This window comes from Pelodiscus sinensis, chromosome 6 (assembly GCF_049634645.1).
Source record: "Pelodiscus sinensis isolate JC-2024 chromosome 6, ASM4963464v1, whole genome shotgun sequence".
Lineage (NCBI taxonomy): Eukaryota > Metazoa > Chordata > Testudines > Trionychidae > Pelodiscus > Pelodiscus sinensis.
Window position 1 is genome coordinate 32,385,857 of NC_134716.1, and position 15,024 is coordinate 32,400,880.

Consider the following 15,024-nt stretch of genomic DNA (forward strand, 5'->3'; position numbering starts at 1 on the left):
ATTTTCAGACATTTAACAAAACCCTAATATAATGGCATAGAATACACATTCATGTTAAAGAAATGATTAACACCCCAGAGAAGGTGAACATGAAAGGGGCTAATATATCTTTAGCTGCTAGCTAAACAAAGGGAAAAAGTCCATGAAAATGCAAACACCAAGATGACTTGGATGCAAGAAACAGTAGCAGACAATTTCAGTCAGACTACGTAAGTAATTCTAGCTACATTAATCAAGCAGTTCTTTTCACAGTCATACGAATACAACAGTAATATAAGACAGCCATACTGTAAACCAGAGGGTCTCAAGCTCACAGCCAGTGGGCCATATGCGGCCTGAGCAGTTCCACAATTCAGCCCGTACACGACTGTTGGCATATAAGTCCCTCTGGCCCTGGAGGGGGAGGGCGGCAGTGTCTGTAACCTTCCCCCAAGTCCAGCCCCTGCTCTACCCTTCCCCTTCATTTCAGCCCTTCAATCAAGCCCCCTCCCCTGAGGGACGCGGCCCTGGTGTGGGGCAGTAGTAGGGGTCCCTCCCCCCCAAACACACACACTCACTGTGGTGACAGAAGCTGTGGGGAAGCAGAACGACATAACAGCCTCTGCTTTGCTCCACTGCCATCTCCAGTTTTATATCACCAGGGGATGGCAGGCAGGGCTGGGGGATGCACGGAGAGGGGGAATGTAAAGCCTGACAGGAGGGGTCAGGAGATGCATGGGAAGGGGATGTACAGAGACCTCCTCATCCTCCTTCAGAGCCCCAGCAGAGAGGGGTGTCCACTGGCCTACTAGGAGGATTTGAGGACTGGCCCTAAGGTAATTTGAGTTTGAGACCCCCTAGTGCAAACTTAATATAAGTTAATAAATGCACTGAAAAAAAACACAAGTTTTCTTTGATAGGGATGCATTTCATGTATTTGGTCTAGCTATGAATTGCTTACAATTTTAATAAAGAAGTCATTACAATTTAAAAAAAAAAAAAGATACATTTTGCAGCTATATTTCCACTACTATTTGTACACATTTAATATACACTCTCTCTAAATCAGATTGTAAATTCTGTATGCCAGAGACTGCATCTGCCCCATTGATGGCAGTCAATAAATAACAATGGCTAGGCTTTTAAACTATCCTCAGATATGGAATGCGTCTTTCTTTCAGTAATCAGGTCAACTGGTATTTGAAAAAGTGCTAGCCTCCTACACAGATGAAATATGCTGGTGAAATCTAACACTTAATCACCGCTTTTCCTCCAGGCTGCGAGCATCATCCTCTTATTCCAGATGTTAACAAAAATTAATATCTGCTTAGGTTGGGAGGATGGATGGCTCAGGAGATTAGTTAAGAGACTAACAGTCTTTCAACTCTTAGGTCACGCAATCAATTTTATCACAGTTTGGTAATAAAAGTCAGTCCTGGCTAACAAAAACCAAATCTTGAGTACATTGCCTGCCACAGTTTTAGTTCTACTAGTAAGTTTTTGCATAACTGGACCTTCAGATTCACAGGTAAACAAAAATATTAGTTGATGGTCATGGTTCAGTGGACAGCCATCTGCATCGCAAAATCCACCATTTTGCTGAAACTATTTTTGTTGTAGTCTCAGCAAAGAATGTATAATAATTTTTAGCATTTATATAATGCATTGTAGTCTCATAGTGATGTGTGAACTAAGGAATAAAGTGAAAATCCATCCTTGAGCACAGGGGTCATACAAGATCTGGGCATCACTTAATGCCTTTCAGGCTCAGTTTGAGGGGCTGAAGTTGTGCATAGACCTGGTACGTGAAGATACATTTTCCCCACCCGCACTGACTATAATCACTAGAAGAGGTCCTCCCAGATCAGGAATGAGTCAATTTCACTATACCAGTCTACACTCCATCTAACTATTAAAGCAATGTATCAGAGTCCCTCATGTTACCTTTGTGTTATGAATAAATAGACGATGCTCCAGAATTATCATCCCTGTACCTTCCTTTAATACTAAATATACTTTTAAAATAATTATTGTTTTGAAAAATGACTCCTAGTCAATCAGATGCTTAAATGGATGATTTCATACACAGAATTTTTTTCTATTGTTAAAGATACAATCTGGATCCATATTTCATTCTGCAAAAGCTGCCTTTGAAATGTAGCAAGAGCCCCACGGGCAGCTCTTGCTACATTTAAACGGTAGAGGCACAGCAATCAGATGGCCGTTTTCCGCTGCACCTCTGCCTCCCCTGCCACCACCACCCCCCCAGAGGCGGTGCTGGGGAGGGGGGAAAATCGGCTTTTAAGCTGGATCCCGCTTCCCTCCACCCCCGTGCTGCCTCTGATAAGATGCCTATCGGGTAGTCAACTAGTCACTTACATCCCTAAGTAGTACTACACTGAAGTAAGCAAGGGACCATTACAGAGAGATTATCGATACTCATACTACTGTAATGAGTAAGGTCATAGTATATGTTAAAGTAGGCCTCATCCTCCCTGATTGGATTCACTTCGTTATCTCTAGCATTATTCTGGCCTGCATATTTATACCTGCCTCTGGAAATTTCCACTACATGCGTCTGTGACGTAGTGGGGGTACCTGGCTGGTTTCTATGCTGCTGGCTCTGGGGTAACCCCCACTGGCTGTCGTGGGGGCCATGACCCAGCAAAACAGGATGAGTCACTATGCAAACCAGTGACCAAACACCCCCCATGGAGAGGAACAAAGGAAGGTGGAATGCTGCCCTGGCTGGGGGGCAGGGCTGGAAGTGAGAGTGTTGGTGGCTGGCTGTCTGTGAGGATGGAGGAGACAGCCTAGGGAGAGGAGCTGGAGTTTAGGGGCCCAGTCTCCCCCCAACTCAAGGGGGCCTGAGGCATCCTAGCCCAGCTCTGTGACCAGATTACATCTGTGCTGTGCTGTATCCTGGAGAGGCAATAAACTTCCTCTATTCCACCGGCTGATGCGGTCTGTTTGTGCCATTTCGGGGTGCAGGAGACAGGGGACCCCCAACGCGCCGTCACAGCGTCTGATGAAGTGGGTCTTCACCCACGAAAGCTTATGCTCCAACACTTCTGTTAGTCTATAAGGTGCCACAGGACTCCTCGCCACTTTTGCAGATTCAGACTAACATGGATACCCCTCTGATATTTCATTCTGTGTAATCGCAAAACAATGGACTTTTGTAGGACAAGAGTAAATGGAAAAGGGCTTTTAAGTGGGAATAGCAACAGCCCCACCAGGTTACCAGTGTTTAAATGGGATCAGGAGGCAAAGGAATACTTTTAGACCTGGGATCCTGAAGGTAGGCAATGACGTCGCTTGGGAACTCCATGCCCTCAGCACCTTTGAAAAATCAGGCCATTTATTTATGTTCCTAACAGGAGGCAGCTTGGTTTTTTTTTTTAAAGTAGCCTATCAATTCACAGCTTTTGTTACACTTTTTTACAGGAAAAGACATCAGGAGGTTCTGGATGTAGGTTAAGGATTTTCACAATGCAGTAGATTTTCTATTTTAACAAAATCTTTAAAAAAGCTGTTTTGTCTGTATGGTATCTGTGTGTGCACATAATACCTTACTGTACTAAACCTGTAAGTGCTATAAAAGGAACGAAGAGCAGGAGACCTATACTAACAATGACGTCTAAATGACTTTTCAAAACTTTAAGCCAAATCCTTCCATGACCAGAAAAGAAACGGCCATCACAGATTCAGGTGGCTCATCTGTCACAGAGAAACTACTAAATGAGCCAGGATTTTATGGCAAGAGCCAGGGAAGATAAAATATTTCTATGGAATCTCAGACCCAAACTACTTAGGCCTTCTTATAAGTGAACATCACCACTTTAAATTTTACCTAAAAATAAAAGGAGCCAGAGTAGCCACAGGGGCAGTGGTATAATATGTTCCCTGCAAATCCGTCCTCAGAAGTGTTTCTGAAATTCATCTCATAGCTTGTGACAGTTGCCAGGTTCCTATTTTAAAGGCATTCATTCCATTTAAGACTCTGCATAGGTACACTGGAGCAAATTTCACTAAAGTGAGTAACTGTGCACCTATTTATCTGTCGGGCGTACAAACAATGGGCCGGGTGTTCACCAGGGGCAAACCAAACAGTTTCTCAGTAACAACTGGGTTGTTTGGGGTATTGGCAGAATTTGGCCATAGCTAATATTGTATTTTAATAATGAATAAGAACACTATTCGATTTACAGGGCTATTTCTTTTACAATGACAACCACTAATAAATATAATATTTTTAAATGTAATAAATTAGCTATAACGCAGAACTTAAGAACTACGGAATAAAAACTGTCCTGCGGAGGAGTTATGTTTGCTTGAAACTGTATGATGAGATATTGTTATAGAATCAGTATTTGTAAGCAAAATTGCATGCTGGGATATGCTATGGGGAGAAGGTCAACTGACTAAACAGGGGCACATAAGCTTGGACTCCTGAAATGAAACTCCATCCAGACTGCCTATTTGGAAGTCTGGAGGGTTTTGAATTTGAAGGGTAATCATCTGGCCCCTGGAAAAGGGGAAGTAGAACCAGAGAGGAAGTTGAGGCACTAGACTGTGATCCTGAAGGGAAGCACAGCTGGATTCTGATAAGTTTAGACTGACCTTGCTGGAGTAAAAAGTTGGAGGGCCACTAAATGCTATTTGTGTTATATATAGTCAGCTTAAATAAAAAGTAATTGTTTTTCAAACTCAGAAGTCAGAGGCCTAGTTGACGTGAGTTTTGAAGAGATCTGCAAGGTCCTCAAAATACAGTTAAGAAAAGCAGCCAAGATCATGCAGTATTTGCAGCAAGTGTCCTGAAAAGTAGGTTCGAGGAGAGAAAGGACTGACACAGGAGAGAACCCTGACACATCAGTGTTGAACAAAGAGAGTACCCAGAAAGGGGATGATCGTGACACCTCCATTTGTGAGTTGTGTAAAAATATAATGTTTTCCCGGGTGGGAAGACAAAAGAATGATACTCAGAATGAGAGTTTCCAGTATAAGTGTATGGCACAGATATATATGAATGACTGAATGATCAGAGGGACTCTGATTTGCAAAAAACAACTGCACCTGAAGTCTTTAAGAGCTTTGCTTTGAACATAAAAAGTAGTCTGAAAAATCAGATCCTAAGGTATTTCAAATTGGGCACCAACAATTAATGAATACTTATGACCTTAATCTCTCTGTGCTTTAGGACCCCATCTGTAAAATGGGATAATACCTCCCTTTTATCTCACAGGGCTGCTTTGAGGACACATTAAATAAGGTTCGTGAAGTACTAACATACTGTATGGATAAGTGCCATTGAAAAATCCCAGAGGAAATTAATTCTGTCTTCAGAGCAAGATTTGAATAGTGCACAGTAGATAAGGCCTAGGGCCATCGGCTGAACAAGGAGAAAAGAAAATATTGAATAGCGGCTCATTCAAGGAAAAAATAATACATGATTGTGTAAATAAAGACAGATTCATAATGCATATGCAAAAAGGGAGCAAATAAAGGTTGCACATACCATCTCATTTCTGGCAATTCCTAACTTTTAAGTGCTTACTTTTAGAACCCAAATAATGTCCTTTTAACATTGTTTTTACATAGAATGTCCTAGGTTTATAAAAAGCAAACCAAACCAAACCAAACCAACAAACAAAAGAAACAGAAATTCTACCATGAGTCACCTGCAAGACTGAACCTTTTGATCCACCACACAGACCTCTGCCACTTTTGCTCGATGTTCAACAGCAGGTTGTCATCCTCTACGTGGACCAGCACCAGGGGGGGATTAGACACATGCTTTTTAGCGGGTTTCACAGAGTTTTGCTCACAGCAGAGGAACAGTGAGATAGGGACTCTTCGGTTCCATTCCAGGCTCCAGAGGTGAGTGCACTCTTGTGGGCATAGACTCTTCTGCCCATTTCCTGTAGCTTGATCCCTTCTATCCATCCCCTTCAATCTGCCCTTGTTCTGTCTCAAACCCACCCCTGGCTCTGAGGGTTGCCAGGTGTCCGGTTTTCTACCACACAGTCCAGTACTTACACCGTCTGTCCGGTAGAAAAATTCAGAAAATACCAGACATGTGCAATGTCTGGTATTTTCTGAATTCCCAGCTGGGCACTGGACAGAAGCCTGGTGGGGGAGTGACTGGGAAGCAGGGCCATGATTGGCGCTAGGAGCCTCTGGTAGCGTACAAAAGCCAGGTGGGAAGGGGCAGGGACTGGGACTCCCAGTCACTCCCCCCGCCCGGCTTCTACTAGCAATTCGAGGGAGTGCCTACCAGGGGTGCAGCCCCTTGGACTCCAGCTGTGGTCACTGGCTGCACTCCTCCCCCCACCACCAGCCTCCCTTCCTCCGGACCCCGCCCTCCTCCTGTCCAGCCCCGCGGCCCCCGACCCTCCCCAGCTCTGCTTCCCAGCCCCCCGTTCCTCCTACCCCCTCCCTGTTCCTCCTGGCCAGCCCCGCGGCCCCCCCCCCCAGCTCTGCTTCCCGCCCTTCCCTCCTCCCGTCCAATCCCTCCCTCCCCCCAACGATCAAGTATGTCCGTTTTTTTTAGCACGGTCTATCTGGTAACCCTACTGGCTCTGTCCCACTCCCAACCTCTTTGTCTATGCAGTCCCAGTCTCCACTCCTCAGGCTTCTCCTGCCATCCCAGTTTTACTTTTCAGCCAGTCCCAATCTTCCCCCTGAGCTCATTGATTGAGTTCCATTCTCACTCCTGATTTCAAGTCCCTTCCCTTCCCCACCCTCTTCAAAGCTATTTGCCCAATCAATCCCAGTTTCCACACTCCTTTCCCAACTGCTTGTTCCCACCTGATTAACTAGCCAGTCGCAGTGCCTGGCTCTTCATCTGATCTGTCTCTCTTCTTCCCACTTTACTGACTTCCCACCCTAGTCTCTCCAACAGCTCTCACCTCATCTAGTTTCTGCCTTCCCCCACCTGCACCAGCTCCTTCTCCCAGATTCAACCCTCCCTGGTTCTTTGTTCCAGACTCCTTGTTCAGCTAGCCACTACGCATTTAAACGATGTGTGTTCCTTCTCCAGGCCCAGGTCTTTGAGCGAATAGGAGAGACAGGCACCCTGCTCTTAGTGCCAGTTTTTAGCCCAATCCTGGTCTGGAGCAACCATCATAGGGAAAATCTGATTTCAACTATATAGCTCTAGGCTAGGGCACACTCTGTGGAGTCTGGTCAGTAATAGGAACTGTGAGAAGGTGAAGCATGTGCAATTAGACCAAATTTTCTGAAATTGTAGCTGTTAAAAATCAATGCCTCTACTGAGCATGTGTGAATCTGACTTTTGTAAGGCTTAAAACTGCTGTCATCTGAAAAAGTGGGTTGCGCCCACGAAAGCTCATACCACCATCTACATGTTTAGACAAGACTTTAAGGTGCACCTAATCTATTTGTTGTTTAAGTTTTTTCTTTTACAGATTAACTCGGCTACCCCCTGAACTTATTGGGAAGGACTGTCATAGAGATGGCAAAAGGCACATACTGGAGAGAAAGGCCACCATTCTGCTACCTTTTAAGTCTTCACTCTTAAGCGCAAGCAGGGATGCTCAAGCACTTCAAAGTTAGTCACCAGAATGTTTTAACATGGGCACAACAACATATCCCCCCACCTTCATTCGCAAAGAAATGATCAAATCATTTTGGCCGAAGAAGTTTTCCAGGAAAAAAAATCATTGTGATTTACACATCTAGTATGGATAGTTTCAGTCCAAGCGAGTAAATCTTGGCAAACTCAGAAGCAACTAAAAACAGAGTCTTATTATGGGAGGTGTTGGGCAACCGTAATAACAGATGGTGCTACCCATCCCATTTACAATGTTATCAAACACAGCCTGTATTGGGTGTTCATTATTTTGGATACCAGTGACCTGTGAACATTTTTTATATTGAACGGATGAGAATTTATTTTCAGATCAGATATTTGGCAGCTGAATTACTCTAAGCAATATGAAATACCACTGCGCAGCAGAGGAAAAACTACAGCATCCTTTCAGAAAAGAATTTAAGGAACAAAGCACAGCCCCACAGACACACTCCCCTCCCTCCTTCCCTCTCTCTCTCTTTCTCTCTCATATACCAGAGTACTGACAATTTAGACTAGTAGTAGGAAGGTCCTGCACTTTCAGAACAACCTTCCTCAGAATGAGACAGTCAGCTGTTCCTCTCTGGGGGCTAAGTGGATATTAAATAATTTATAGCATCTTCAGTTTAAAATTAGAAAGCAAGCCAGGTGACCTGGCCAATATTTATTCTTTCACTATAGGTTCTGAATGTCCAAGGTTTAGTGTCCAAGGATGTATGTAGGGATGCCAGTTAAATCGGTTACGCCGTAAGCATCAGCCAGTATGGGTGATGCTTACCATGTAACCGGTTACCCATTCACATCATGAATGATCTCTTACAGGATTCTGACTGCTGTGACTGCCTACCTGTGAAGTGGTGAGAAAACAGGCATGGCTGTTAACGTGGTATTACTTTCACAGAATGCCGAATTACAGCACAAGCAAAAGAAATATACAAAATATACACAATGCCCTCTAAACCTATTTCCTCACATCTAAGATAGAACTTACACCACCCTTTGTTTCCCATAAGCTTTGATGACTAGAATATGAAAGGCATATTAAACCAAATTATCCAGTGTATCCTCCTTCCCACTCCAGTCCCCAGATCAGACTAAACAGGTGAAATATCTTTCAGAAAAAAAGTATACAAAAGGCACCTAACCTTTTAAACAGTATATAAGAATAAGGGAGGAATACCAGATGTAAGTATGCAACACCCATATCTGAAGTTTAAAAAAAAAATCTAATCACATGAACAGCAAGATACATGCTTCACCTTGATTCTGCTGACAGCTTCCTGAGCCTGCATCATTCGCACATTCTTGGAAGGAGTTTTGTCAGAAAGGAGCTGAGTGGAGCCAAGGTAATTGGCAGCAAAAATAATTCCATCAATTAAATCTTCAGGATCACAGGGTCCAGGAACTATAACATAGAAAACAAATTGCTGAGCAAAATTATGTAGCATGGAGAGAAACACTATTTAGCCTGCATCTGATGGCTATAAATGCTGCTCTGACCTACTTAGGTTTAGCATGATGGCAGGACAACCAACACTTTCAGTTAAGGCCCCCATTAAAAAAACATTGAGAAAAGTGCTTTCAACATCTCTACAGCAGAAATCACAATTGCTAATCCAACCTGCATCTCCCAATAGTTTGCTCCATGAGGCAAAGTTAACACTAAACCACAATAAACTCAATTAATTTAAATTCTTACAAAAAAGACCAAGCATTTTCATTTTCCTCTCTGTTCTTCCAATATTCTTGTGTCTCTCAGATAGTCATATCATTTAGCTAGAGTCTAAAATAAAAAGGAAACTAGGGGCATAAGTCAGTAATAATCATTAGCACCTCTCTTATTCAAATACTGACCATAGTTGGAATGAACAGAGAAATCTCCTCAGAGCATTTTATAAGCATGATTTTTCCCCCCAGTGTGGAGTTAAAAGCTGTCACGTCATATTGAAGAGTGTATAGATTTATGCCAGACTTACTCACAAATGTCATACAGGGGACTGTTCTCTTTAGTAGGTATCATTTTAATTTAGACAAACTCTCTTTGCTATAGACTCTGATGTTAAATGTGCAAAGTAAGGGATTTATGCTGCTTGGACTTATATATATATATATATATATATATTATACACACACACACACACACACACACACACACACCCCATTGACTTGGTCCTGCAAGTTACCAATACACCTCAACTCCCTCTAGTGTCACTGCAAGCTTATGATGCTGCACAGAAGCACTTAATCATTTACAGGATGAGTTACTATTAATGTTCCCTCTAATTATTTCCATAAATGTGTGGAATAAATTTGTATTGTGCACTGAAGCATGTGCACCACCACTAGAAACAAAAAAAATCTAGCTGGGGGTGTTCTGCTAATCAGCTGGGCAGCATCCGAATTTCTCCTGAATGGCTGCAGAAGAGCCTAGCTTACAGGGAACACTGGTCCCTATAATATCTATATGAACACTGTTTTTTCAGGCTGATCACTTTACAACGGAAGCAATATTCTTCCCTTGGATATTTCATCTAAAAGGACCTGGATTTTTTCATTAAAGGTTTAAGCTCTAATGATAGTCTAGAAGGCAATTCACATAACACACTACATTATCAGAGTGCAAGAAAGAAATATCTGGATTCAAATGTAACTAAAAATATACACAGCATTACTCTCATGAGAATTAATTTTTTGTAAACTTAACTTTATATTGTCATAAAATTTAAAATAGTGACATTTTATTTTTCTTATGAATATGAAAAAAACCTACTCTCAGGACCTAAAGTATCAACCTCAAAGACTGAATCATCTCTCTGAAATTCTGAAAAAAATGTATTTCTATTGTACAGCTTTTAAATACATCACAATGGAAAACAATCCAAAGAATCCCAAGAGAGAAAGCTGATATTGACTTCAACTCTCATCTTTATAAAAATCAAAAGACCAACTGCAAGAGTTTTAGGTAGCAAAATTATCTTAGAATTTCCCGGCTTGTTCTATGTTATCATTTCCTTTATATTATTTATGTTTTAGGGCATGCAGCTGAATATTTATGTGTACACACAAAATACACAAGTATGCATGTGGTTATGTTAATTCTAGTGATGGGTGAACCTCATAATATATATAATTGTTAAAAACATTATTTACCCACAGAACATGGATAATGGATGGTCCCTGCCACCACCACAGCACTGCCAATAAAGCTCAACACAGATGTTTTTATTTTATTTTAGAGCCAAAAGGGACCATTATGATCATCCAGACTGACCTCCATTCTTTGTCATAAAAGGGTAGTTCAGCGTCCATGCACCATCCAGTGCAACATGAATTCCAAGAAAGCTGCTATGGATAGTGAAAATTCCAGTAGTGCCTTATGTGATATTGTCACCCATTCCTTAGGAACTGGGCTGGGAACACTAACAAAACATTACAAAATAAAAAATAATTAAGCTTTTTTAACTTCTGAAAAATAGTTCTGGGGTTTGGTTCAAGTTCTGAATTGGTTCATATTTGATCTAAACAAGTTCACCCAGCCCTAGTTAACATTTACCTTCACAGTACATAGACGTCTTGTGTTTTTACTTGTACAAAATAATTCTGTTATAACAAGTACAGCGTTACACATTGAATGTTATATAGCTTACCTTCAACATAGGTTGGGAATGAAGCCAAACTTTTTCGGGACTGTAATTAAGACAAACAGGATTTCAAACAGAACAAAGCATGCTCAAAAATGCATTAAAAATCCTTCCATGCAAAAAAGAGAAAAAACAATAAAACCCGAAAACACAGTAACAAGTAATTAGTCAAGGACAGCTGACAACTTATTAAAGGGGAAAAAAAAGAAATGTTCTCAAAATATTAGCAATTAAGGAATTATTATGCTGGAATATAGTTTATATAATTATTATTTTTATCAATTAGGCAGTTTCATCCTGAGTCTGATACTAGACAGCACATTTTTGAGTGCCAGAAGTACTGATCCATATAGGAATAACAGGAATACATCATATTTCAAAGAACTTGAATGCCAAATTTAAAAAAATCCAGGAATATTTTTAAAAGATTTGCAATATTATCATAACTCTAGACTGGGGTGGGAACCTAAAGCCTGGGAGCTGGATGCAACTGATTTTTCTGTGGGTCAGTGGCCCCTGACTAAAAAAGATGCTACACTCCTGCTCCAGATCAAAAATTTATATACAGACTCAACCTGTAAAAAAAAAAGGTATTATTAGAGTTATGCTATATTAAACACCCACATCACAAATAAAAAACATATTATTTAGACACTGAAAATTGTGAGCTCTGGATTTATCCTTTGATTGTTGGTATCTGGCAGGGAAACTGATGGGTCTCAGCTTAAAGACATGTAAAAGATGGGACTGACTAATGGAAAATCATCAAGCTGGCATTTGCAGGGAGATTGACTAGATGAAATAACAGAACCTTTCCATTTATAACGTCTACAAAAAAGCCCAGTGAAAGACGACATACATCTAACTGGCTCTCACTGCAGTAATACTCATCATTTAGTTACTCTTAGAAATAAGCCTATATGAAGAAATTTGTTAAAGGCAATTTGCATGTCAAAGTATAGAGGATAATATGGAGCACTGCAACATATGCCGCTATTAGATATGTGTGTGACAAAGAATTCTGGAGAAGCCAAGGATTACAAAATGTTGATGTGCCTAACCCTAATCCCACAATGAAGCAGATAGGCATTCATTCCATTGATTTCTCAACATAATTATGCTAGTGGAAAATCAGTGAGAGTTCTGAATGAAGCCCAGTCTTTCATATGAGGGGCAAGTGCTTTTGAATGTTCAATTACAGTACACAGTAAATCTGTTATCCCTTTTTATGCTGAGCAACTTCCCAGGTATTAGATGTTTGTAAAAATGTAAACCAACCACGCAGGCAGGCAGGCAGGCAGGCAGGCAGGCAGTTGTACCTAAGTGGCAAGAAGGAGGACTAAATGTCCCAGTAAATCCTCTCCATTTTCATGGATTGTCAGAGTAACCATATTGTACAACTTATTACATGGGGCTGGTAATAAAAATAAACTGCTGGTGGCAGAAGAAAGGTTCATCAGGGCATGACATAAGGATATCAGGAAAAACTTAAAAAACAACAAACCGTCTAGTAATAGAGATGTAGCCGTGTTAGTCTGGTCTTGCTGAAATAAAAGACAGGACTATGCAGCACTTTAAAGACTAACAAGATGGTTTATTAGGTGATGAGCTTTGGGTCTGGCCCACGAAAGCTCATCACCTAATAAACCATCTTGTTACTCTTTGAGCTTTTGTGGACCCAAAGTGGGTCGCGCCCATGAAAGCTCATGATACCATCTCCATGTTTTGTTAGTCTTTAAAGTGCTACTAGACTATTTGTTGTTGTTTAAGTTTTTCCTATTACAGACTAACTTGGCTACCCCTTTGAAGATAAGAGCATCCTTGAAATACTTGCTTTCTTCTTCTTCTATGAGATAAAGACAACAGAAGACAAAGTCATCACTGAATAATGGCCTCCTGCTGCCAAATACATATAAGGAAAATTAAGTGTTGGGAAACAGTTGCTGTCAAAGCAGTAGAGGCTGCCCTGAGACCATCCTGCCTATTACAATGACTATTTTTATTAAACCCACGATTGATGTTGATTTTGATAACTGATCTGATTGCCTGTCAGAATGCAACCTGTCAAGTTATTGTGTACTGCACTGACAGCAAAGAGAACAGACCAATTGTTTTTCAGAAAACAACAAGCTTATACACAAGTACAATTTTAAAGTTTACACTTTTTAAATAAACAGACTCAAGGAATGTCTGTCTGAAGTTTTACTTATTTAGTTTTAACTTTAATCAGTTAATGGTAGTCCATCATTAGGGAATTTGATTGATCTGCAGAGTTTCCTTTTGGGATAAGACTGAGTACATGAATATCAAATTTAACATCTAACATTTATTAGTTGCAATAATATTTAATTTAAAAAAGACGTTTAATTCTAGTACTTTTATTTAGGAATCTTTTGGCACTAGAATTAACACAAGGCAACAGATGTCACAGAAATATTTACCTTTAAATCCTGGTAAAGTTTGTTAGATTAATCTTTTTGTTTGTTCAAAAAAAACATAAGATTTCTTTAAAAATAAGGTTTTGTTCAGACAATCGTTTCCCATAATCAAATAAGTTTACTATTACTTTTGTTATTTTTAAAGGGATGTGCAGAAGACGACAATGCTAATTTTAAAAAAAAATCGTGAGAAATGATTCCTGCAACATATTCTACTATGAAATATGGTTTATTACCACTGTTACTGTATGAAATCAAATGCTAAAATGGGCTTTATTTCACTAATACTTGGACTATGACTAATGATGGCTAATAACTGTTGGCAGTCAATAGTGGATTGCATGAAATTATGAAATCTGTACTTTAATGAAAACCAAAGGCTATGAGCAACGAGGAATATAGATCAAAGCTTATATACACAAGTGCTGGTCATACAGTTCCCCAGGCATAATATGCAAAGACTAAACGCACACGATAAAATTTCCACATTTTCACAGTTGTCCCATTAACACAAAGCGAAATATTCAGAGTTTGCAAAGTTAATCGTGTGCATAAGTCTTCACAAGATAGAGGCACTGGCCTGTTTGCTTTTTCCCCTTTTGAGGATCCAATGTCAGGAACCTCTGGATTCTATTTCCAATTTTGTCATTAAATCACTGCCTGAATTTCGGCTAATCACTAATTCTAAATCCCTGCTGATAAATCAGGGAGCAACGCTAATATGCAAGAGTGCTGTATTCATATTTATTTATTTTGGCAGACCTATCATTCTAAGACCATGTTACATTTACAAGCTTGTAGAGGCACAGCTGTACCAATACAGCTGTTGTGCTGTAAGGCAATACATATGGCCACGTTATGCTAACAGGAAAGCTCCCTTGTCAACATAATTATGATGGATAGGAGGAATGCTGCCTAGCACTCGGTGACTAAAGGGTTAAAATCGAGTATTTAGGTGGTGTTCACAGGGAGCCAAGAAGGCCAATGGGAAAGATTATTGAAATTTAAATTGAATAGATACACCTGCCTGCTGTTCCATTGTGTGAGTTTTAAGCTAGGAGCTGGGGGAAATAAAATGAATTAATCCAGGCAGCACTATCATGCCTACAAGGAATACTGGGCATGGAAATGGACTGGACCTTGAAGTATGGATCATGAGTAAATAGGAAAAACGTATATTTAGTTGCGATCAGGTTATTTTCTTTGTTTTGTTTGGTTAAACTTCTCTGTGCTAAGTCCATGTGTCTCTCCCCCCACTTCACTATATCTAAGCTGTTCCCAGAGATATTATGTTTCTCTGTGTTTTACTTTGTTTTTACTCAGTTACTCTATCACGCTTAGCAACTAAGGGTGTATCTACGCAGCAAGTCTT

The 15,024-nt window shown here is 40.5% G+C and overlaps 1 protein-coding gene across 10 annotated transcripts in view; it reads right to left on the reverse strand.

Annotated features, from left to right (window-relative positions):
• Positions 1-15,024, reverse strand: part of APBA1 (amyloid beta precursor protein binding family A member 1) — a 153,540-nt gene that overhangs the window by 31,673 nt on the left and 106,843 nt on the right. For all 10 annotated transcript variants that reach the window (XM_075931690.1, XM_075931687.1, XM_075931686.1 and 7 more), the window contains 2 exons: positions 11,221-11,260; positions 8,833-8,978 (listed from right to left, as the gene is read on the reverse strand). In XM_075931690.1, coding sequence (XP_075787805.1) covers positions 8,833-8,978; positions 11,221-11,260 — 186 coding nt within the window. The remainder of the gene's footprint in view (positions 1-8,832; positions 8,979-11,220; positions 11,261-15,024) is intronic.